At 46.3% G+C, this 26,216-nt stretch overlaps 1 protein-coding gene across 1 annotated transcript in view; it reads left to right on the top strand.

The window, feature by feature from the left end:
* RYR2 (ryanodine receptor 2) overlaps positions 1-26,216 on the top strand; it is a 3,458,987-nt gene that overhangs the window by 2,282,128 nt on the left and 1,150,643 nt on the right. Inside the window, exons 50-53 of the mRNA XM_085612346.1 lie at positions 1,807-1,947; positions 5,362-5,525; positions 15,676-15,754; positions 20,432-20,521. Of these exons, the coding sequence (XP_085468472.1) occupies positions 1,807-1,947; positions 5,362-5,525; positions 15,676-15,754; positions 20,432-20,521 (474 nt within the window). The remainder of the gene's footprint in view (positions 1-1,806; positions 1,948-5,361; positions 5,526-15,675; positions 15,755-20,431; positions 20,522-26,216) is intronic.

The raw sequence follows: 26,216 nt of genomic DNA, 5'->3' as shown, positions 1-26,216 counted from the left end.
TGTACTACATAACAGGTTTGTGCTGAACCTTTAACCTAATTAGGTACTGCATAAATGTTGTGTGGTTTTCTCTGAAAACTAGCCTCATTTATTATGAATGAGGATTCTCAAAATCACTGCAGGACTACCATCTCTGCATCTTCTGCATAATAACTATGTATAAGGGTAATCCCTTTTGACTTCATCTGCCGACATGACACAGCAAGGTAGAACCCCTGAGGGTACCTTTTGGCTATATAAACACATCTATGCTGGGGCAGGCAGAGGAGAAAGACTTCCATGCTGACACACGGACGCGAGTGGCCTGACATCCCTCACGGGGGGGCCATCTTGAGACCAAAATTGGGTCCTTCATTCTCTCACACCAGGTAATGTGGTTGGTTCTTTCCTAGGGGGATGCTTGGCTATACATCTACATACATGTTAGGTACATTTACGTACATCTAGTTAGGGTTAGCATCGTAGGAGTACACATTATTACTGTCATGCATTTTTTATGCCTGCATATATTCATTGTTTTAGCACTATGGTAGAAATCTACCATCCATTTACTCTGTTGGTGCTTATAATCGTTTATATCTGTTTCTGTCTTATAGTTGTTGCAGCACATATATTTTACACTAGAATGACACTGGTTCAATAAATGCTTACTGAAAATGTATATTCTGTGTATCTCTCTGAGACAAAGTGAGCACACGTGACTGAGCAAAAAGTACTGTACTGTTTCCACGACCCCTGACGGGACAGGTTGTCATGTTCGATAGTTGCCTGAAAACTATTCTCTCCTTGGTAAGAGGAGTTCATAGTGGCACTGTGAGCTAGCGGGTATACAGGCGAACATATCCTGTGGGGGTGTCTGAAATCAGCCTGGACACTAATCCCACAGTTGTATGTTGTCAAAACACGCAGATCCTATATAGATTTATAGGAACTACACGACTAGTGATTAGGATCATTTTTTATTTTTTCGTGTTTTCTAGAAATCCATACACATCTTCATACTTAGAGAGCTGATGTCCCAAGTGCTTAATGATCTATGCCTGCATTTATAGGTTGACTGCACAAAGGCCCTTTAAGGCTGCATATTCTCCTAGCCACTGATTTACATGAACAGACACTTGCAGACTCCAAACACCTACACTGATTTAATTGGAAGGGGGCCTGTCAGTTCTTTTTTTAACCTCAGTTGAAACATTACCACAGGCAGAGTGCAACTACCCAGTAGGCAGCATATACTCTGGCATAATGAGCACCTTGAATTGTATTTTTATGCATTGACTGCATCTGTCACAATTTGACACACATACCATTCCTGATCCCAAGCTTTGCTGGCTTGTTTCTGCACAGGGCCAGTGTCAATCAAGTTATTACTTCTGCGGAAAGCTCTGATTTTGCATGGTTACCTATTAACTCCTATAGTTCACATAGCATGTACTTGTTTGTGTACTTATTGTGCATTAATGTTAAGGCACAACATGTAGAAATGGCGTAGGAGTCCCTGGCTTCCAGTTGTGATTCAATAGAGTTTGCAGAAAGATTAAAAAACACTAGTCTAAAGTAAGTCTGCATTTGGAAACACAACCTTCTAAATACATTTACACCAAAGTGGATAAAATAGCTCACAATTTAAAATAAACTTTCCACTAGGATTATATTACCAACATCTAATAAATTAAAGACACAAACCAAAACAAACTAGGAAATTGTCTGTGCATATTTATTCCAAGGCAGTTTCACCGAATACTGAACTAAAGTCGTGGTTCTCTATCTTTACATCATGCTTGTCTTGTTCTTTTTGTATTACAGCTGCTTACATTTCATTATGAGCGTTGTTGGAAGTATTACTGTCTTCCGGGCGGATGGGGAAACTTTGGTGCTGCCTCTGAAGAAGAACTTCATTTGTCTAGAAAATTGTTTTGGGGCATCTTTGATGCACTTTCTCAAAAGGTGTGTATTTCTGTTTTGTAAATGTATAAGAATTGTTCTACTCTCAGCCCTTTTTATTGTCTTTTAAGTATTGTTTGAAGTTTAAAAGTCATTTTTTATAATCTATTTGTTCATATTATTTATTTCCCACATTTTTTAGTCTACATTTTTATTCTTTTTATATTTTTATTGCGATATTTTATCAGTTGTTTGTGCCAAATGCTCTCCCTGAAAGTCAATACAAGATATTTAATTTGAGTTTATTAGATTATAAGCGAAATGTGTGAACAATTTTCCAGATCCTTTAAGCTTCATACATTTCTGCAGTTCATTTTCATTTTTGAAACTAAGATCCAAATACAGTAAGCCTAGCCTAGCAGGCACCACCATCCATATTAGGATGTGTGCGGTGAAAGGCCTTTCCAGAAAGGCTGGTGGGGATTTGCTTTGGGGGCCCGTTGTGGGCCCCCAGGGGGCTGGGGGGGGGTAGGGGGTGCACTTGGGGGGTACCCATGGTACCCCCCTCCATTGTCAAGCACAAGGTGGCAGGCTCCGCGCGGTGCCTGCCACGTTGTGCATGGAAATGCACAACATGGCAATTTGCGGCGAGTGCTACTGTAAGCAGCACCTGCCACAATGTTAAACTGCGGAATGCGATTGCCAGGGTGGCAGTCACATCCTAATTTGCGGTGCGGGACCACCGCATGCCTGGTGGCCGGTCACAACACCGCGAGGATGGCGGGCGGACTCAATTCCACCCGCCATCCTAATCGACCCCTAATTGTCATAATATCACAAGCCCTAGATCTTTGTAATAATGTGTTTCTAAATTGTTTTTTAAAAAAAAATCAATTAACTATTACTGAGGAAAACAGCAAGGCTAATCATGAACCTACGGTATAGGCTAATTATAAATAAATATAAGTTTATAATGAAACATTGATAGTTTATACACCCTTGAGAGGTGTTTTAAATTAAAACTGAGTTTGGTGGATGTAGGACACACAAATGGACAGAACATAACATGTGTCAACATTGTGGATCCTGTGCCCCATTTAAAGGTGGGAAATCACTGGATTTCTGATTGTGGAGTCTCACCTGTGCAAACCATTGATCCTGCAGTCCAGAATCCAAGGGACTGTAGTATCAGAATGATGGTGTGCCCACCCCATTTCAGAGGGGCTGGATGTCAATAGATTTGCTATGGACTTACATGCAAGGCAAAAATTTCACAGCCAGGGGAAACAACCATTGGCCCTGAAGCACAAGAAAATGCTCCTTGTGAATCAGGAATATTAATCTTTTGCTTTTTCTGAAACATCCCCCCCGTATGAGTGTGTTTCTGAAAAACAAAAAACAATGCAGAATGGTACCAAAAATACAGCGCATACTAAGCATTCTTCTCTCGCATTCAAGCCCTGTGAAAAATATGTCTGGCTAGGAGAGTCAAACTCTTCCAGTCGCTCTGATGGATTCAAAGAAAGGAGAAGGTATACAGATAGTAAAGGGAGGGCAAGGTCTCCTTTTAACTCCACTCAGCCAACTACTTGAATTGACTCAAACACCCAGCTCCCACCCAAGAGATCCGATCTCACTCAAGGGTGGGATGTCCAGTCTGGGTAATGCAGCACTAAAAGAGCACTCACTAAAGCTCCTGGGATCTGGGCACACACATTTTGACCTCACAACTAACTAGGAATGACCACTTGGAGAGACTACTGGTATCATGGCTGTGCCACAGAAACGTTTTCAGTCTTCAGAAGCACATACTCCCATGTGCTGCTAATTTACCACAAAGCTTTTTTATGTCTAAGGATGATTAAGCCCATATAAGAATATAAAGTCTTGGTGCCACCTCCAAATCTTTATCAATCAAGAATAATGTACCCTGTAGACATATCTGTACACTGAAACTCCCTCATTGCCCAAACCCTAGCATTTGTTTACCTGGTCCTGAATGGATAGAAGGATAGCCCACAACCATTTTTCGTAACAAAGACCCATACCAACGTGCTTTGGCATTTTGCTTCTACTATTGACAAAAATGTGCCCTTAGAATACTTCTTCTTTACACGACCTTAAAAAAACTAAAGCCCTTGCTTATTTTGGTTATTTAACGGTCTCTGAATAAGACATTATTGGTTTTGCAATTCTCTCTGTTTGAGTATTAGGTTATTTATTTCTAACTTCTTATAGTTATCTTTTCTGCCTACCTAATAACCTCTTGCAAGCTTTGGGCATATATCTCAGCCCCCATGAAATCATCAGCCTCTTTCAAATCATTCAAGAAATCACTCAGTAATCACAACATCTCCATAAAATGGCTTTCTCCAAGGATCTGCAGGACTATCCTGACCTATCTAATATCTGGCCAACTTCCAGTTACAAAAACATCTGTCTTTAATGGGTGGCCACATATGTGCCACATACCAGCCCATTTGCTCCTGTTGTCATTCATTGGTTTATGTATCCACAACCCTAAGTTGCATCTTAATAGGTTCATCAGTAATTATCTAGCCAAGCATCCACCATACCTCTTCATAGACCATGATTCTGAATTGGCTGGTATAGGGCACACAGAAATACCAGGGGAATAAATATTCGTTTCTGACCAGTATTCCTTCTCCAACATGTGCAATCAATTCCGAGTTTGGATGGCCGAAATGAGAAATAAGATGCAGTACTTTGAATTACTGGGTCCCTTCAGACATGTACATTTATAAATACAACCATGCATCCATGTACAGATACCTTCAGTGAAAGCACAGTGGGTGGGGCGGGGGCACCAGGCACAAGTTTTCATTCTTTGAACTCAGAATCAGGCAGAGCAAAATCTTCCAAGCTAATCTATTTTAGAACTGTCACCTAATTATGGAAACATTGTTCATGGCTACATTGTTTTATATAATTCAGATCTAGTGGAGTAATTAAACGGTCCTGAGATTTTGTGGTGTTATCAGAATAAAATGTATAATTATTTATATTTTTAGCACAAAGGTTTAATACAAAATGTGTTTTCTAGCTTCTCCACAAAAATGTATTGTTAATGATTCTCAGAAACAAAATATTAGTTGGTACAAAGTACTACCATATGTAAGGCTTATTCAATCAGCAGCTTTAATGGGCATATAATACACACTGTTTTATATTTACATTGCGCTTAATCTGTTCCATTCTAAAATGTTGTTACTACATAAGTAAATCCATAATAACAAATTTCAGGGTGCATAACAAATTCTTGGGAAAGCGGTATCCCTGACACATTTTCAGGATATCCACATAAAATATATGCAACTGATGTCCGTTTGTGAATTGTTACCTCAATAATTTTGTATGGATCCATCTCTGGACCTATGTTACACACCACTGAGATATTTGATGGTTGGATTTTTTCACCTATACGATTTTTCCTTTATGTTGTGTTTTCCAATAAAGAAATATGAGCAGGAGCTTTTCAAGCTGGCCTTACCTTGCCTAAGTGCAGTTGCAGGAGCTTTGCCTCCAGACTATATGGAATCCAACTACGTCAGTATGATGGTGAAACAGTCTTCCATGGATTCTGAAGGAAACTTCAATCCACAACCAGTTGATACCTCAAAGTAAGTTCGCTTTCTCTTGTGTCTCGCAATCATCAACACATGGTGTTTCCTCTCAAAAGATACTCTTGCTTTCCTTTCTCATGTTTACTTATACAAACATGTCTAAATTTGCATGGTGCTCATACTACTTCTCATTTGGGTCAAAGCAAAGGCCAAGCTGGTTGTGAGTTAATTTGGTAGTCATGAGCTCATTTGTTTTTAGTCCTTCCAATCAGTTGTGTCATCTATGAATAAGGCAGGGTCATGGGAAAATGGCCTTCAGCTCCTTATGGACTCTTGTTAAATTATCCTCAAACCAGAAGTTTATGGAGAAGAGATTCCAGACCAGTGAGTCTGGTGAGTTTAATGATCTCCATAAAAATGTTTGACCTGATGTATAATTTGGCTAATGTGCACATCAGTTTTAAGCTACTGCTCAGCTGGTAGGGTGTGATAAACTTTCTCAGGCCACCTTAGCTCAAACCATGCCCAGTTGTATCATGTGTTACTACATCAGTAATTTATGGTGAAATTAAAATCATAATTAGTTTTCACTGAAGGTGAATGTTTATTGATTCGAATGTTAGCTTCCTTTAGCAAAAAAAAATTGTTTTTTCATGTTTGCAGTGATAACTATAGGAATATCTGGAGGTTCGTTGGGTGTACTTATCTGTCAGATGTGAAAATATGTCCATTAGGAATCTCATGTGTGTCTAATCACCAAACCACTGTACGTTTTGTCACTACATATTTTTGGCTGTTGTCCCAAAGCTGTTCTGTACTACCCAGTACATGAATAATGCACCAGAACGGTGCTAGGTGTTTTATTGTTCTAGGCAATTTTACAATTTTTCAAGCCTTTAGTACATTGATTAAATTGTAAAAAAATTGAGTGCAGGTAACTACCTACATTTTGTTAAGGAGGCAGTCGCCACTGGTGGCATCCACTTCAGCCTTTGACTTCACCACACTTCCAACACTGCCCACTCCTGCTGACTGCATTTGCAATAACAAAAGTCAGAGCGCAGCGTGCAAGCAAGTCTGCTTTTCTCAAAGGAGAGCTCAAGGGATTCTCTCAAAGAACTCAAAACAAATATAGAGTGTAAAATACTGAATTTTGCAGACCAATTTTTACTTGGCTTTCTAAAAAGCCATAGGTTCTGAAAGGGCCCTTGCTTTTATACAATGGAGCTTTGTTACTTATTAGGGGCATGAAGAAAACAGACATCTGTGTCATCATAGACCACCTCTTTTTGTCTGGAACCCCCCTCCATTTTAAAATAATAATAATGAGACAACAGTCATATATTTTTTTATGTTAATTTAATAAGATCCAAAATTAAAAATAATCAATATAGAAATAACTTCTTTATTTAAGAAAATAGAAAGTAATCTGTTCTCCCAAATATTCCACTGTCTCCAAATATCACAATACTATGATGCCACTTACTCTTAAGATAGTTAGTTAAGAATGCCAACAAGGGATTCACTTTAAAACAATCTTTCCGCTAGATGTATTATTCATTTATGATGCCTACAAATAATATCTCAAATCAATTGAAGATTATTTCACCTATATAGAGTAATTAGAAAAAAAGAAATCAATCTGAGATGCAGGTGTATGTGTTTTCAGATTTATATTAGAAAAAAACAGGTATTTAAACAAATAGTCACTGGGGTTCAAATGATAAATCTCATTCTACATTGACAATGTTTGTTACAATGTATATCTGAAAGAAACACGTTAGTTAGATTCCTCACCTTAGAATATCCCCAGGCGTCAGACTGGATCCGGAAGATTTTTGTAGCAATACCCCTTGCGCGTCGCTAGGCGTCGTCTGCGGCTCCGCGTCAGTCGTTGGCGTCGTGCGCCGGAATGACGTTGTCCGAGTACTTAGACGTCGCCCTCGCGCGCTGACGTCAGTTCTTCTTTTTTCCGCGCCAGTAAGCGACGATCCGGGAGAGCTACCCCTTTAGTCATTTTTTGACTAAATATTTTGACTCTTTTTGGTCACTTTATCGACTCTGGTGCCGGTAGGATGCCTGGTTTCAAGGCCTGCGACGACTGTCACCGACTGATGTCGGTGACCGATCATCACCGCCGGTGCCTGTACTGTTTGGGGCTCGACCACGACGCGGAGTCGTGTTCCGATTGTATGGCCCTGACCTCGAAAGTTAGGCGGGAGCGGTCCCGTACGCTTCTCGAGCTTCGCCACTCGGCTCCGCGCCCCTCTCGATCCCGGTCCAGGAGGAGGTCCAAGGATCGGTCGCGGAGCCGCAGTCGACATCATCGCTCGTCTGGCTCGAAGTCTTCGGGTAAGTCGAAGCGCCCCAAGAAGTCCAAGAGGCGACACCACTCTTCGGACTCCCCTCGCCGGTGGCGCGACTCGGCCGAGGGTCAGGATGGTCCCACCCCCGCGGCTCCGCCGGAGCCGCAGGTGCCGCGCACGTCCCCATACCCGCCGGTCCCTGGGACTGACACGACGCCAGCGGAGGTCAGTGCCTTCCTCTCGGCCATGAGGAGCCTGGCCCCGCCGTCGACGCCTGCTCGCATGCCTTCGGGCCCCGCGGACTCGACTGGGCGACCTTGCGCGCCGGCGGCTCCGGCGCCGTCGGAGGCTCCGGCCCGACGCCGCAGGTCCCCGAGGGGCCCAGGCCTGGGCCCCCGTCGACGCCGGTCGACCTTGTCACGCCACCTCCGGCGGCGTCGACACCGGTGCCACCTCCGACGCCGACTCCGGCCGACGTTGATCCCCGGTTCAGCCCCTGTCCAGACCCGACGCCGGTGCGGCGCCGCTCGACGCCGCATCCAACGCCGCTAGAGACACATTTTGTCTATCGTCCGGCTCCGATCATTCCTCCTGTTTACCAGGAATCGGATGACGGGGGCGACTGGGAGGGGTCCGTGGACCCTTTGGCCCTTCAGGGCCAACTTTCGCAGGACTGGGCAGATGAACTGGGGGAGACCAGTGGTTTGGATACCTCACCAGACACTGGATTAATCTCTCCTCCGACTGTGGCTTCGGAGGAGGGTGCAGCTTTTTCTGTGGTGCTGCGCAAGGCGGCCGCGGCCCATGGGCTTGAGCTGCCTGCCGTGGCTGTGAGGACTAACATCCTCACTGAGGTGCTTCAGTCTGCAGCAAGCTCCACTGAGCCTCTGCTGCAATTCAATGAGGCCCTCATTGACGTTCTGCAGGGCACCTGGTCCAAGCCCTCCACAGTCCCTCCTGTGGATAGGAACGTTGCCAGGCACCACCGCCCTGCTCCGGGCGACCCCGGTTTTCTGTCCCAACACCCCACCCCCGAGAGTCTGGTTATCCAGGCCTCTACCTCCCAATCCTCCTTCCCGTCCGCTCCTCCGTACCGGGATTCCAAGAGGTTAGAACAGTTCGGTAAGAAGCTGTTCTCCTCGCTCAGTTTGGGCCTGCGGTCTTTGAACACCGCCTGTCTCTTGGACCGTTATTCCCACTCTCTGTGGGATACGGTGGAGGATGTGCTGCCCCTGTGCCCGGAGGGGGCCCGGGCACAGCTTTCCTCAGCTCTGGCCGATGGGAGAGATGCAGCGCGCCATGCAATCCGATGTGGACTCGACACTACGGACTCGCTGGGTAGGGCGATTTCTACCACGGTGACGCTTCGACGTCACGCCTGGCTGCGGTCCACGTCCTTTTCAGGGGATGTCCAGAGCACTCTCATGGACATGCCTTTTGATGGCACTCGCCTTTTTGGTGAGAAAGCGGACAGTGCGCTGGCTCGCTTTCAGGACTCCCGGGCTACGGCCAAGTCTTTGGGCTTCTCGGCCCCGCGGCCACAAACTTCTGCTTTTCGCTACTTTCGTGGCCAAGGAAGGGGCACCTCCTCACGTCCGCCTAGCCACCGGCCACAGAACCAGCCTGCACGCAGTCGCGGACGTGGTTTACGCCGAGGCGGTACTGGAGAACAACACGGTCTGTCCACATCCACCCCGGCAGCATCCGCCTCAAAGCCTTCCTAGTCCGAGCTTTCAGGCCCATTACTCGCCAGTGGGAGGCAGGGTTCGCCATCACCTGCTCCAGCCATGCCACCACAGCACCACCGTATCTCGGAGGATCATTTGAATCTTCTGCAAGAGGAAGTTTCGGCCCTCTTGGCCAAAGAGGCCGTCGAGCGCGTTCCGAGCCCAGAAGTAAGTCGTGGTTGTTATTCCCACTACTTTCTGGTTCCCAAGAAGGGCAAAGGGGGCCTACGCCCTATCTTGGACCTCAGGAACGTCAATGCCTTCCTCCGGAAGGAACGGTTCAAAATGTTGACTTTGGCTCAGGTTCTAGCTGCCCTCGACCCTGGAGACTGGATGGTAGCGTTGGACTTGCAGGACGCATATTTCCACATCCCCGTCCTGCCGGCCCACCGGCGTTACCTCCGGTTCACGGTGGGTCAGGAGCACTTTCAGTTCACCGTGCTCCCCTTCGGCCTTACCAGTGCCCCTCGGGTGTTCACGAAAGTGATGGCGGTGGTCGCAGCTCATCTGCGCAGATCAGGGGTTCCAGTCTTCCCCTATCTCGACGACTGGTTGTTGAAGGCGGGCTCGCCCCAGGCAGTCATCTCCCACCTCCAGACTACGGTGGATCTCCTGCATTTGCTGGGGTTTTCCATCAATGTGCCGAAGTCACACCTGAGCCTCTCTCAGAATCTCCTCTTCATCGGAGCGGTTCTCGATTCGGCGCAGTTCCGGGTTTATCCACCGGAACAGCGGGTCCGGGATATACAGGCCCTGATTCCCATCTTTCGGCCTCTATCCTGGGTTTCGGTCAGGCTAGTGCTGCGGCTTCTGGGGCTGATGGCCTCCTGCATCCTACTAGTGCATCACACCAGGCGGCGCATGCGGGCTCTGCAGTGGGACCTGAAGTTTCAGTGGGCCCAGCATCACGGCAACCTGTCCGACCATGTCTTGATCTCGGAGGGCACTGCACAGCAGTTGCAGTGGTGGCTCATGGACCGCGATTGGGTCACGGGCAAGAGCCTCTCCCTACCCCTACCGGAGCATGTCATAGTGACGGATTCGTCCCTCCTGGGATGGGGTGGCCATATGGGAGAGGCGGAGATCAGAGGCCTCTGGTCTCTGGCGGAGTCTCGCCTCCACATCAACTTGTTGGAGCTGAGAGCGATCTGACTTGCACTGAAAGCCTTCCTTCCCTCTGTCCGGGGAAGTGTCGTGCAGGTGTTCACAGACAACACCACCGCCATGTGGTATTGCAACAAACAGGGCGGGGTGGGGTCGTGGACCCTTTGTCAGGAAGCCTAGCGCCTCTGGACATGGCTGGAACACCAGGGCATCACCCTAGTGGTTCAACATCTGGCGGGCTCTCTGAATGCCAGAGCAGACGAACTCAGCCGCCGGTGCATGATGGATCACGAATGTCGTCCGAACTCAGAGGTGGCGCAAGGTCTCTTTCAGCAGTGGGGAGAGCCTTGGTTAGATCTATTTGCCACCGACGAGAACGCGCAATGTCAGCAGTTCTGCGCGTTGGAATTTCCAAGGCGGCACTCGCTCGGCGACGCTTTTCGTCGCGAGTGGAGTTGCGGTCTGTTGTACGCCTTTCCGCCTATACCATTTCTGCCCAGAGTGCTGAAGAAGATCAGGCACGACCGGGCCCAAGTCATCTTGGTGGCTCCGGATTGGGCACGAAGGTACAGGTATCCCGAGCTACTCAGTATGTTGACCGATCCTCCGATACGTCTGCCCCTTCGGGAGGATCTTCTGTCGCAATAGCAGGGTCGGTCCTCCACCCGAACCTGTCCAGCCTCCACTTCCACGCGTGGAGATTGAGCGGCGGCAGTTGATGCCATTTGACTTGCCTCCTGAAGTCTGTGATATCATTCTGACAGCCAGGCGTCCCTCCACAAAGACGGTATACGCCTGCCGGTGGAACAAATTTGTGGCATGGTGCACAGCAAAGGCTGTGGATCCCCTTTCCACCCCTCTTTCTGAGGTTCTCCTCTTTCTTCTTTCTTTGGCCCAGCAGGGCTCTGCCTTGGGCACCTTGAAAGGTTATCTTGCTGCCATCTCTGCCTTCTTGCGGCTTCCTGATCAGCCTTCTCTTTTCAAGTCCCCTGTGGTTACACGCTTTCTAAAAGGCATTACTCACACGTTCCCTCCTGTCCCTTTCGTAATGCCTCAGTGGGACTTGAATCTTGTCTTAACATTTCTGATGTGCGCTCCCTTTGAGCATCTTCACAATTGTCCTCTTCGTCTTCTGACTCTTAAGACTGCTTTCCTGGTAGCCATCACCTCGGCTAGACGGGTGAGTGAGCTCCATGCTCTATCGTCCAAGCCTCCTTTTCTATCTGTTCATCCGGACAAGGTTGTCCTTCGGCCTCGTCCTTTTTTTCTACCGAAAGTGGTGACCCCCTTTCATCTTGGGCAATCTGTCACCTTGCCCACCTTCTCTCCGCCTCCGCATCCTTCCAAAGAGGAAGAGCGGCTCCGCCGTCTGGACCCAAAACGTGCGCTCTCCTTTTATTTGGACCGCACGAAACAGTTCCGGGTGGACGACCAGCTTTTCGTTGGCTACGTGGGTGCTAAGAAGGGGAAAGCTGTGTACAAACGGGCCATCTCCCGGTGGGTCGTTTTATGTATAAAAACCTGTTATTCCTTGGCGAAAAAGGACCCTCCTGTTGGGCTGCGAGCCCATTCTACTCGGGCCACAGCGGCTACTTCTGCTTTGGGACGGGGAGTCCCTTTGCAGGACATCTGTCAGGCGGCAACGTGGGCTTCGCTGCACACTTTTGCCAGACATTATTGCCTAGACAGCCAAGTCCGGAGGGATGGCTTCTTTGGCCGTTCTGTCCTCCAGGACTTTCTGGTGTGATCTTGGTTCGCAGACCCACCACCGGGGTTGGTATTGCTTGGGTATCTATTCTAAGGTGAGGAATCTAACTAACGTGTTTCTTTCAGATGAACAAGTTACTTACCTTCGGTAACGATGTATCTGTAAGAAACATTAGTTAGTTAGATTCCTCACCGACCCACCCATCCTCCCCGTTCTGCGAACTGACATCTAGGGTTAAGGCTATCCTTTTCAGGGCCCTAGATTTTTTGGCACCAGTGTCGGTCCCTTGCATGGCTCTGCATTCCTGGCGTGGAAAGCTATGTACAAGAACTGACGTCAGCGCGCGAGGGCGGCGTCTAAGTACTCCGACGACGTCATTCCGGCGCACGACGCCAACGACGGACGTGGAGCCGCAGACGACGCCTAGCGACGCGCAAGGGGTATTGCTACAAAAATCTTCCGGATCCAGTCTGACGCCTGGGGATATTCTAAGGTGAGGAATCTAACTAACTAATGTTTCTTACAGATACATCGTTACCGAAGGTAAGTAACTTGTTCTTTAACTCTTATATAATATATGTCAATGTACTTTATGCCCACTTTCTGACATACAACTAGAGACTGTTTTTTGATAATACAAGACTCTCCATCGGTGTTATCAATTTCTAAAAGAAAGCTGGGTTATGCGTCGACGTTTCGATAATTTCACATCTTTGAGACCATCTTCAGGACTGTGTCTTTTAATGAAGATAAAGGACCCCCTATAAATATTAAAAAAGGGAACATGTCTAACATAGAAGAATCTCATCAAGCTTTAACCTTTAAAATATACACATGGAATGAAACAAGCAGAGATTACTCGAAAGAGTGTGAGGATATAAGCCCATCACCGTGTTTATAGTTCATTAAAACTGAATTATCTATAAATTTCTCATGATAGATACTAATTGTGCCTAGTATGTAAGAGTTATCAGAGCAACATTTAGAAGGAAGCTGGAGAAAAACCGTATGGTGCATAGCATCTTTATTTTCAGAGCTATAGTCAAGAAAAAGAATAATAAAATGAATTGTAAGACCTTCACCAGACTACACTAGCCCAGATCTATTGCATATTATTTTGTTATGTAAAGAGTGCAGGCCATCAGGTTTGCACAATGCTCAAAAGTCCCGTAGTTTAGAATCATGAGAGCTTCAGTACTCTCTGTAAAAATAAAACCAAGGATTACACTAATATATTAGAGAAGGAACCATGGAATATCACATCCCATGGGGACAACAACTTATATAGTACTCACATAAGAATTGAGGACTCAGGACACTCTTGGTGAAGTTCAGTGTTGTTTAGATGCACAGGGCAATTATTGCTTGAAATTCAGATTTGGGACAAAATGCTAGAGCAATAAATAATCATTAGGAAATACATTTATAGTTCTAAGGGCAGTGTTTACTTGCTTCTATAGTATCCCATTTAGTTATATGGTTGTATGTAAATGAAGCATAAATGATGTTTATATGGCATCATAGACTGCAGATACTCATTAGTATGGGCTTCACCATAACTGTTCTGAAATCAGTTAGTGGCTTTATATGCACACATTATAGTTCCCTTTTTAAATATTTATGGAGTGGGGTCCTTCATCTTCATTAAAATACACAGTCCTGAAGATGGTCTTACAGATGTGCAACAACTGAGACCAAAACGTCAATGCATAACCCAACTTTCGTTTAGAAATTGAGAACGCCTACGAAGAGTCTTGTATTTTAAAAAAACAGTCTCTTGTTGTTTGTCAGAAAGTGGGTATAAAGTACATTGACATATGTTATATCAGACTTAAAATATATGGTAACAAAAATTGTCAATGTCCAATGACATTTATGTTTTCAACCCCTGTGATAGTTTGTTTAAATATCTGTTTCTCTAGGATGAATCTGAAAACACATACATCTGCTTGTCAGGTCGATTTCTTTTTTTCTAGTTACTCTATATAGGTTAAATAATCTTCAATTGATTTGAGACGTAATTTCTAGACATCATAAATTAAAATTAAATCTATTGGAAAGATTATTTTTAAGTAAATCCCTTGTTGGCATCCTTACCTACCTAACTATAGTTACCCAAGCCCACAATATTGGGATGCCCTTTTGTGTTCAATTTCCTACTCTTAATAAGCAGCACTTTAAATTTAGAAAGTTTGAGAACAAAAATGATTATTGGTTATTCAGTGTCAGATTGAAGGTCAGCTCAAAACTCTAGATACTGCTAAAAGTTCTACAAGTTACACTTCAGCTATCTCTTGCTCAAGGCTGCTTATTTTAATTTTGGAGCCCTTGCTTATCCAAATGGGAGATTCCTTATAGCTGCTGAGCAGAGAAAATGTAAAAAACAAAATGCAACTCAAGAAATTGTACGTGTTCCTGGATTCCTTTTACTGTAGCTTTCCTGAAAAAGGTACATCAGGTCATTTCCACACAACATAGGTTGACACTTGTAATTTATTTTGCACCCTGTATACTGTTGGATGTGCTATACAAAAAATAGAAGGATCAAAATACCTGACCTCAAGAATGCCTTTCACACACTATTTATATGAACAAAGGAAGTTGTTAGTATATATATACATTTGTCTCAGGTACATACAGCTGGTGGCAGCCAGGACTGTTCGAAGATCTTCCTTCTTTGGTGGAGGTGGCAGCAAACTGGATTACTTGCACTGGTGAAGGTGCGGGCATTTAGGAACCGGGGTTTGGGTGGTGGCCACAGTGACTGCAGAAGGCAAGCTAACAGCAAACAACACTGTATGATGGGTGACGCAGGGGGGCCCAGGAGAGGGAAAAACAGCTATGGGTTGGCCAGCAGCTACCTACAGCACTTTGATGCCAAGGGCTCATAAGGGGATGACAGTGAAACTGCACCATTTGAATATCCAAAATGAAAAGGCTTGCCTGGTGGCATGCATGCAGTCGGATTCCTGCTGCTCATTTTTGAGTTTACCAATCGATCATTTGTAACACTTACATGATTATGTTACATCACCATGTGTCACCTGAGCACTGCGAAATGCCTGGGCTTTGGCAGGTGGTACCCTGTGAGAACAGTCAGACAGCCCAGAGTCCCAAAATATTTTTCAATGGGCTTAATACACAGCAACAACCATTGCTTGTAGGAATAATAGATAGAGTCCCTGCCTCACTTCAACAGCCCACCATAAAATGCTGCTGGGGCCCTTGAGCACCCACCGGTGCCCACCAGAAAAAATTAACCTCTGTGTAAATGAACTGTACATATAAATTGTGCAATTTTAAGCCTGCCTCCTTACCTCCTAAGGGATCTTAACTGACAAATTAATTTTCTTTCTTTTTAGCATTACGATTCCTGAAAAGCTGGAATATTTCATTAACAAATATGCAGAACATTCCCATGATAAGTGGACAATGGAGAAGGTAATCCAAATTAAAAAACATAATTATCACATAGTTGGTGACTTAATAACAAATGACACAAATGATCTTGAAGATGAGACTACTGTTGTTATCCCCAATGGAAATGATATAACTTGTCAGCTTATGGGTTTTATGTAATATGCATAAAAAGATTGCTCTCACCCCTCCTCCCATTCCCTCCTCTGGCCTTTATCTCCCCTCCCAGCAGTAGAATAATAAACTGCAACCAGCACTGGACACGCTGCACATACACATTTTATAGTCTATTTGCCAGAAAAATAATCAATATGCTGGTAGCATATACAACGTGTGGAAGGTCCATTTAATCTCTTTTCTTATGACTATGAGTCGTCCACCACAGTAATGAAGACGCTTTGTCACCAGCAGTGTTCTAAACCCACCTCAATGCCAGTTGGAAATGCAATGAAAATGCAGGAGTTGGCTAAATGTGTGTATTACATATTGTTAGCTAACAGTTGGAAGGCCTTTGTGAAGTGGGATAAGCTGCCTTTTTCACAATGCATAGATCCCTTTAATAATTAGTTGTCTGCAAATTGTTCCCAATTTGTGCAGATATGAGCATCACCTGTTTTTCATAATGCATGACAATTACAACATATTGGGACCTATTCACAAAGGTGAATTCGGTTTTGATGTAGGCTTATTGCTAAATTTACCTGTTGTATGTTCAATAGGAATTCACAGGTAAATTCCTGGTAGGTATAACCACATTTGACCTGTTGGAGATCCCTGCCACCAGGTGTAAATGCTGTGCCTGGGTGGGAAGGGAAATGGCTCACCCCTACATTTGGTGGGGCTGCAAGGGATGCACTTTTTGTACGAGAAACATGTTTTACCTGTTGAGAATACAACAGGTGTGCATTTACAGAGAGGATCCAATTTCCCTTGTTTGGAGATTTCTACTATGGAGAACTCTTTCATTAGGATATCATTCCTGCTGCAAGATGTCCAATTACCATCCCAGAAGTATGCCTGGAAACTAGGGTATGGAGAAACTTTCCAGATGTACTGTACATGTCAACAAATACTGCTACATTTCCCATGTCAAGTAACCATTTATCACTAGGAGGTAAGATAGAGCTGCTCCATTTCTTCAGTGATTTAAGATACCAGTCATCCCAAGCACATAGACCATGTCTTAAATAAGCATCTGCAGTGCTCACTTTGTGATATAGGCTCCAGTGTCCACAGTGGGCCCAGGGCTTCATGATTGTTTTTATGCCTTTGCCGATGGGAAGGCACTGCACATCGCTGCATGCTCATGTCACATTATGCAAGTACTTATTGGAAGAAAAGATATGTGCAATGTGCTTTTAATCAAAGGGTGGTTGCATTGTTTATCTTTCTTAATCATTTTGCTCCCTGTGATGTCCTAGCACCCATTCTCCAAGCTGTACCTTGAGGAATGCCATTTTAAAGGTCCAATGGAGCACTTTAATGACATAGGGAGAGGAACGCCATTTTAAAGGTCCAATGGAGCACTTTAATGGCATAGGGAGAGGAACGCCATTTTAAAAATCCAATGGAGCACTTTAATGGCATAGGGAGAGGAACGCCATTTTAAAGGTCCAATGGAGCACTTTAATGGCATAGGGAGAGGGTGACTCTTTCTCCCTAAAAATCTAGACCCTTGCTCTTTTCAGCTGAGCAGCTGTAGCTTTAGGAGGGATCTCCTTTTCTTGTTTAGAACTATTTCTGAAGTTCTGCTTCAATACAAAGAGTTACCAGGTGCATATTTGGTTAACTTGCTTCTGAATATACAGACCTAGAATTTCTAATAAAATTGGCAAGTATGTGCTGAAAGAAATTTGGGAAGACAGCATAAGCCATCTAGAACAGAACCTGGGTTTTCACTGGACCCCCCTCCTTCAGCCTAGAAGAGGTTGTAATTTGCAAGGAGAACCCCCCCATGCATTACTAAGCTCTCCACCCACTGCCTCCTTGGAATAAGCTTTAGATTTGTTTTCTGGTGTTTGAAATATGATGGCTGGTCTTAACATGTCCAGCAGTGATCGTTGCAGCTTACCTGCAGTGACCTCTGAAGACAAGAGGGTCCATATTCTTAAGGGTCTGGTGCCTGACTTTGTTGTGGGGTCGACATTGACAAGTTGTTTGAAGCTTATGAGATTGCTTCACAGATGCACAGGATCCCTGAGGAGGGAGATTTGGGGGGGCTAGTCTGTGGAAGCACATCCCTAGCGAGCGGATGGCCCTCCTACTGGCCCTAGAGAAGGGGGACTAGATGAGGTATCACCCCATGAAGGAAGCCCTTTTTAGAAAGTATGGTCTTACCCCACAGAAGTACAGGCAGAAGTTTGAGGAGAGTCAGAAAATGGCTCATCAGACCTGGGGACCCCTTTTGCAAGGCACTGGATGGCTAGGTGAACGGCAGTGAAGTAGATGATTCTCAGAGGCTGTATAGATGATTCTCAGAGGCTGTATACTTTGATTACAAAGAAGCACATTTGCAGGCTTTGTTTTCGGATCTGCAGCAACACCTGATTTATAGTAAATTCACTGACCCCAGGTACCTGGCTGAGGAGGCAGGCTACTGGGTCAGCTCCAGGGTCCACAAGAATGTATCTGAGGGAGGATCACCACAAGGGTGGACAGGGCTCCCACCAGATGAAGGTGGGGGGATACAAAAATAAAAATGAAGAGTTCCCTACAGGCCCTAAAAGTAATTCTGTGGGTCAGGACTCCCAATCCCCAAGAGAGAAAAAGAAGAAGTGGTACCCTGAACATAAGTCCTCAGGAAAGGACCCCCTCCCCCAAGTGCTATAAGTGCCAGCAGAAGTGAACTTCAAGGGGGATGCCATGTGTGCCAAGCAAACACAGACCCTCACAGGTGAGCAGTCACTGGGGTTGGCTAGTGTAGAGCTTGAGGAGGAAGATGTCTCCATGGGGGGGGGGGGAGGGGGGCAGAGTAGAACTTACCCTAGTGTTCCTGGGTGAAAGAGAGATGGTGCAGAGAACTCACATGCATAGTAACACTAGAACATACAGGGAATGGTTTACTGTCAATAGGCAGAGGCTGAAGGCTCTGAGAGACACTGAAACTAGCTTAACAACTGTCAGATGTCATATGGTGACCTCAGAGCAGGTACTCCCTAGTGCATTCCACCAAAGTGTTGCAGCCAACACCCTGACAAAGATTTGGGTTGCTGCTTGACTAGGGCTAACACCCCATTTGACCAACAACTCAAATTCCTTACGCACCTTTTAGGTATCTAGTTCCTACCCGGTTTTGATAATGGTTTTTATATGCTATTAAGTCATTGATGTGTTATCAGAAAGCAATGAAAAGATGGGCATTTGCCATAAAGCAACTCAGTTCATGAAACAGAACTATAACACCAAAACCACAAAATAGGAAAAACCCCTAAAGCAGTTTCAGAACCGTCGAACATGTATTTCACCCTGGTAACATCATAAAGAAGGCTCAGCTATTCCCATTGTTAAAGACAAATAGATTGTGGAAATTGTCAACTTCAATTCAATTTATGAAAATGAAAGTGAACAGCCCAGAAAAAAGGTAGCCATTTGGAAAAATACTCTGATGGTCTGGCAGAGCATAAAACTTGGAGTAGTACCTAAAATACAGAAGTCGTTGCACAGTGAAAAAGAATGTTTTACTGTGAGATGCAGACATGGAAAGCGTGTTTAAACTTTTGGCTAAAAATGAATTGAAAAATAAATCATCATGGTTCAATATAATGGTGATATTCCCTAGAGTCTGTTAATTAACATATTTTTGAATATGGAGATGAACATAGTAGATCTGTGTTTCAATATCAAGACATGTTAAGCGCAAGAAATCGCACACCACTAAAACTGTATTTTTTCTTTAATAGAAGCCCCATTCTCTCTTAAGCCCTTTTCTAGACTACCCTTCAAAGGCATTTCAATTTATATTTATTGTACATGAGTCAAAGTCGATGGTCCCTTTACTATAGACATTTGTTTTCAACTTTCACAATGATTTTATGGGGATGGCGATCACTTTTTGTGACTAAGGGTACTGACTTTACTTGGCTAAAGAATCAGGAGTGTGATTCTCTATGTCAGTGGAAGCATCTAGAAGTACCTCTACTCCTGTTCTGTGTATCTCAGACCAAATTGGTCTAATTCGAGGACTGCTGCACAGTCTATTGTATAGGTGAGGATGGCACAACAAGAATCAGACAATGGTAATGGGTAGATGAATAGAGTGTGGGAGCTATAATTTAATAAGGAATTGCTCTATTGGTCTTTCTTTGATAAGGGGACTCAACATTTATTACATAAGAATTGTGTATAGGAATAGGTAGATTCCATCTGATGTACATCTGTACTATGTAATAGGAGCATCTTTATGCATTTTATTGAATTTATCCTTTAAGAAAATTCTTTGATAAAGGAATATGCATCAGATTTAAATATTCTGGGCTCATCATAAAAAATAAAACCTGCAGAAGCGTGGCTCACTCAGAGCTGAAATCAAAGAGCTGTCACCCATGTTGATTTGATTTACATTGCTAGTAGATAGACAATTACACTATAGTTCAATGGCAATTGAGTGCACGCGGTAAACATATTCATAACTGCCAGCTTCCTAGTCTTGCGGAAAGAAACTGTCACTCACAAATCCTTTGCTCTGCCTCTTCCATTCCACAGTTAGCAAACGGTTGGATATATGGTGAAATATATTCAGAGTCTTCAAAGGTTCATCTGTTACTGAAACCATACAAACTGCTCTCTGACAAGGTAAGGATTTATTTGTTTATGAACGTTTGTGTATGAATATTGGTGTATTTATTTTCTAATAGTGTACAATATTTCATCAGTATTACATTATGCACCTGAATCTGAAAGAAACACGTTAGTTAGATTCCTCACCTTAGAATATCCCCAGGCGTCAGACTGGATCCGGAAGATTTTTCGTCAGCAATACCCCTTGCGCGTCGCTAGGCGTCGTCTGTGGCTCCGCGTCCGTCGTCGGCGTCGTGCGCCGGAATGACGTCGTCGGAGTACTTAGACGCCGCCCTCGCGCGCTGACGTCAGTTCTTCTTTTTTCCGCGCCAGTAAGCGCAGATCCGGGAGAGCTACCCCTTTAGTCACTTTTTGACTAACCTTTTCGATCCTTTTTGATCTTGTCTAACGACGCCGGTGCCGGTAGGATGCCTGGTTTTAAAGCCTGTGCTGACTGTAACCGCCTGATGTCGGTTACGGACCATCACCGCCGGTGCCTGTACTGCTTGGGCCTCGACCACGACGCGGAGTCGTGTTCGGACTGCAAGGCCCTGACCTCGAAGGCTAGATGGGAGCGGTCCCGTAAGCTTCTCGAGATTCGCCACTCGGCTCCGCGCGCCTCTCGATCCCGGTCCAGGAGGAGGTCCAAGGATCGGTTGCGGAGCCGCAGCCGACGTCACCATCGGTCGTCGGGATCCAAGTCTTCGGGTAAGTCGAAGCATTCCAAGAAGTCCAAGAGGCGACACCGCTCTTCGGACTCCCCTCGCCGGTCGCGCGACTCGGCCGAGGGTCAGGGTGGTTCCACCCCCGCGGCTCCGGCGGAGCCGCAGGCGCCGCGCAAGTCCCCATACCCGCCGGTCCCTGGGACTAACGCGACGCCGGCGGAGGTCAGTGCCTTCCTCTCGGCCATGAGGAGCCTGGCCCCGCCGTCGGCGCCCGCTGGCGCGCCTTCGGGCCCCGCGGACCTGACAGGGCTGCCTTGCCTGCCGGTGGCTCCGGCCCCAGCGGCGTCGACGGCTCCGGCCTTGACGCCGCAAGCGCCCGAGGGACCCGTTCCCGAGTCCCCGCCGACGCCGGTCAACCTCGTCACGCCTCCTCTGCCGGCGTCGACACCGGTACCACCCCCGATGCCGACGTCGACTCCGCTCGACGTAGAGCCCCAGTTCAGTCCCACTCTGGGCCCGGCGCCGCTCCGGCGTCGATGGACGCCGCGTTCGGCGCCGCTAGAGACACATTATGTCTACCGCCCGGCTCCGTACCTTCCTCCTGTATACCAGGAATCGGATGATGGGGACAACTGGGAGGGATCCGAGGATCCTATGGCCGCACAAGCTCAAATGTCACAGGACTGGGCAGATGAACTGGGGGAGGCCAGTGGCCTGGATACCTCTCCGGACACTGGATTCGTCTCTCCTCCGACTGTGGCTTCGGAGGAGGGCGCAGCTTTCTCTGTGGTGTTGCGCAAGGCAGCCGCAGCCCTTGGGCTCGAGCTACCTGCCGTGGCTGTGAGGACTAACGTCCTCACTGAGGTGCTTCAGTCTGCAGCAAGCTCCACTGAGCCTCTGCTGCAATTCAATGAGGCCCTCATTGACGTTCTGCAGGGCACCTGGTCCAAGCCCTCCACAGTTCCTCCTGTGGACAGGAACGTCGCCAGGCGCCACCGCCCTGCTCCGGGCGACCCCAGTTTTCTGTCCCAACACCCTACCCCTGAGAGCCTGGTTATCCAGGCCTCCACCTCCCAATCCTCTTTCCCGACCGCCCCGCCGGACCGGGATTCCAAGAGACTGGAACAGTTTGGCAAGAAGCTGTTCTCCTCCCTTAGTTTGGGCCTGCGGTCTTTGAACACCGCTTGTCTCTTGGACCGTTATTCCCACTCTCTGTGGGATGCGTTGGAGGACGCGCTGCCCCTGTGTCCGGAGGAGGTCCGGACACGACTTACCCAGGCTCTGGCCGATGGGAGGGATGCCGCGCGACATGCTATACGATGTGGGCTTGACACCACGGACTCGCTGGGTAGGGCCATTTCTACCACAGTGGCGCTTAGACGTCACGCCTGGCTGTGGTCCACGTCATTTTCGGGCGATGTCCAGAGCACTCTCATGGACATGCCCTTTGATGGCACTCGCCTTTTTGGCGAGAAAGCGGACAGTGCGCTGAATCGCTTTAAGGACTCCCGGGCTACGGCCAAGTCCTTGGGCCTCTCGGCCCGCGGTCGTAAACTTCCGCCTTTTGCTCCTTTCGTGGCCAAGGAAGGGGTGCCTCCTTGGTATCCCGAGCTACTCAGTATGTTGACTGATCCTCCGATACGTCTGCCCCTTCGGGAGGATCTTCTGTCGCAGCAGCAGGGGACGGTCCTCCACCCGAACCTGTCCAGCCTCCACCTCCATGCGTGGAGATTGAGCGGCGGCAGTTGATGCCATTTGACTTGCCTCCTGAAGTCTGTGATATCATTCTGGCAGCCAGGCGTCCCTCCACAAAGACGGTATACGCCTGCCGGTGGAACAAATTTGTGGCATGGTGCACAGCAAAGGCTGTGGATCCCCTTTCCGCCCCTCTTTCTGAGGTTCTACTGTTTCTTCTTTCTTTGGCCCGGCAGGGCTCTGCCCTGGGCACCCTGAAAGGTTATCTTGCTGCCATCTCTGCCTTCTTGCGGCTTCCTGATCAGCCTTCTCTTTTCAAGTCCCCTGTGGTTACACGCTTTCTAAAAGGCATTACTCACACGTTCCCTCCTGTTCCTTTTGTAATGCCTCAGTGGGACTTGAATCTTGTCTTGACATTCCTGATGTGCGCTCCCTTTGAGCCTCTTAACAATTGTCCTCTTCGTCTTCTGACTCTTAAGACTGCTTTTCTGGTAGCCATCACCTCGGCTAGACGGGTGAGTGAGCTCCAGGCTTTATCTTCAAAGCCTCCTTTTCTGTCTGTTCATCCGGACAAGGTTGTCCTTCGGCCTCGTCCCTCCTTTCTTCCGAAAGTGGTGACTCCATTTCATCTTGGGCAGTCTGTCACCTTGCCCGCCTTCTTTCCGCCTCCGCATCCTTCCAAAGAGGAAGAGAGGCTCCACCGTCTGGACCCAAAACGTGCGCTCTCCTTTTATTTGGACCGCACAAAGCAGTTCCGGGTGGACGACCAACTTTTCGTTGGATACGTGGGTGCTAAGAAGGGGAAAGCTGTGCACAAACGGACCATCTCTCGGTGGGTCGTTTTGTGTATAAAAATCTGCTATTCCTTGGCTAAAAAGGACCCTCCTGTTGGGCTGCGCGCCCATTCTACTCGGGCCACGGCGGCTACTACTGCCTTGGGACGGGGAGTCCCTTTGCAGGACATCTGTCAGGCGGCGACGTGGGCTTCGCTACACACGTTTGCCAGGCATTATTGCCTTGACAGCCAAGTCCGGAGGGATGGCTTCTTTGGCCGTTCTGTCCTCCAGGACTTTCTGGTGTGATCTTGGTTCGCAGACCCACCACCGGGGATGGTATTGCTTGGGTATCTATTCTAAGGTGAGGAATCTAACTAACGTGTTTCTTTCAGATGAACAAGTTACTTACCTTCGGTAACGATGTATCTGTAAGAAACATTAGTTAGTTAGATTCCTCACCGACCCACCCATCCTCCCCGTTCTGCGAACTGACATCTAGGGTTAAGGTTATCCTTTTCAGGCCCCTAGATTTTATTTTTTGGCACCAGTGTCGGTCTTTGCATGGCTCTGCGTTCCTGGCGCGGAAAGCTATGTACAAGAACTGACGTCAGCGCGCGAGGGCGGCGTCTAAGTACTCCAACGATGTCATTCCGGCGCACGACGCCGACGACGGACGCGGAGCCGCAGACGACGCCTAGCGACACGCAAGGGGTATTGCTGACGAAAAATCTTCCCGATCCAGTCTGACGCCTGGGGATATTCTAAGGTGAGGAATCTAACTAACTAATGTTTCTTACAGATACATCGTTACCGAAGGTAAGTAACTTGTTCGAGACTCCTTTTGGTAACAACATTTTCACCATGAGGGTTTATGTTTATATTTCTAACTAATGCCCCAACATCATGATATCATCTTTGGTTACTGTACCACTTTACACATCACTAACAGCAGTAGATAGTGCAGAACCAACGTTTTGGTTGTGATGCACCGTCCAAGTATTCCATTCCATATAATGATAGTTATAATAATCATCTGCTATTTAAATAACTCTGTCTCCCAAAGCACCTTAAATGGAGCATTTATTTTCAATTAGAACATTGAAATGCATGGAGCTTCATTGAAGACATTAATGCGGCTCAGGGCTAATAATGGCTGGTGTAAGCCTTATACTCCAGCATTCCAATGCTTGTATTTCTGTTTCTCCCGTTTTAAGTCAGAACATTCTACCCTCACTGGGTGCCTTTTAGTCCTTGTACCTCGTGTCACACCAGGGCATTTAACAACTGGTATAGCCATCAGCATCGGGCTATAAGGTTATCATAATTGTACCAGTTCTTTATTGGTACTCATTGTGCTAAAAAAGTTTAGTCTACCTTGATGGGATACAAGCCTGCAGTTCACACAGGGGTCTTAACTGCACACTTAACATTCAGAGCTATTTTACTCACTTTTGGACCTAACCTCGCAATCGCTTACTTTGACAAGCTGCTCTAGAGAAACCTCTTCATTTCAAATATTTTTGCTCGTCTTTACCAACAAATGAGTCATAAGTTAGCTCATAAAAGTCGGTAATTGAAGATCTCTACACCTTCTCTGCTTAGTTGGCCATGCTTAAATGCCTTGACAAATGTGCAGTCAAACCATCCAACAGGTTTAACTGGACCCAGCTAAGACATAAATAAAATAAAATATATATTATTCATCATCTTTAGCTCCTCGGTTAGCCTCCCCAATGTGCCTACCAATAAATAGGGTTAAGACTACTGTTTTCATTGTAAATCAAACCTCCTCCCTCCATGCAAAAAGATTTTGATGCCCCACTTCCTTTCTAGAGAGTTGCGTCTATCAATCTCACCAGACTGAAGGAGATAATAATCAGTATTTGATAGTATTGATCTAAGGTCATTGGTGTAACATCAACCCCAGCTCATACCAAATCTCCACTTATTCCCTTAATATGAGCTGCCCAGAGCCATAATCCCATGGTGAAAACCAAGCCTGGCACCTATGAGTGGTCCAATGTTTCTAGACCCAAAATTGCTGGGACAATGACCCAGTTTTACAAGGTGTGGATCTGCACCCACTAAAGTCATGGCTAAAGAGGTGCCTGGGCTTCAGGCAGATACACAGCCTTTCCACCATCTAACCCCTCAAGCTTCATGAGGGCAGCAGATAATGCTGTTCTTCAGCTGGTTCACAGCCTGGCATAGCGGTAGATAGCACAAACACACAAAAGGTTATAGGAGCAATGCTTGCAATAAGTCTAACCACTGGCAAATGCTTGGGATAGTACTCCAACCCATCATTCTATAACCTGCCATGCAACCCATATTGCCCCCTTGCTAATTATCTCCCTAGAATCAGGAGACACCTATGTAAAAAGACCTGGTAATTTCTGGTTCGGCAGGTTATTCCCCTTTCTGGGGCATTTACTTTGTAGTTCCCATTAAGTCACAGGGACACAGTGGTCAGAATTGTGAATTCCGGTCTTGGCAGTGCATTTTATAGTTAACAGGGAACTCATAATGACATTGTTAGTGTTAACCTGTCACTCATAAGATTATATGATAACC

The sequence above is a fragment of the Triturus cristatus genome, chromosome 6, assembly GCF_964204655.1.
Source record: "Triturus cristatus chromosome 6, aTriCri1.1, whole genome shotgun sequence".
In the NCBI taxonomy this organism is placed as follows: Eukaryota; Metazoa; Chordata; class Amphibia; order Caudata; family Salamandridae; genus Triturus; species Triturus cristatus.
This window is presented reverse-complemented; position numbering and strand designations above follow the sequence as displayed.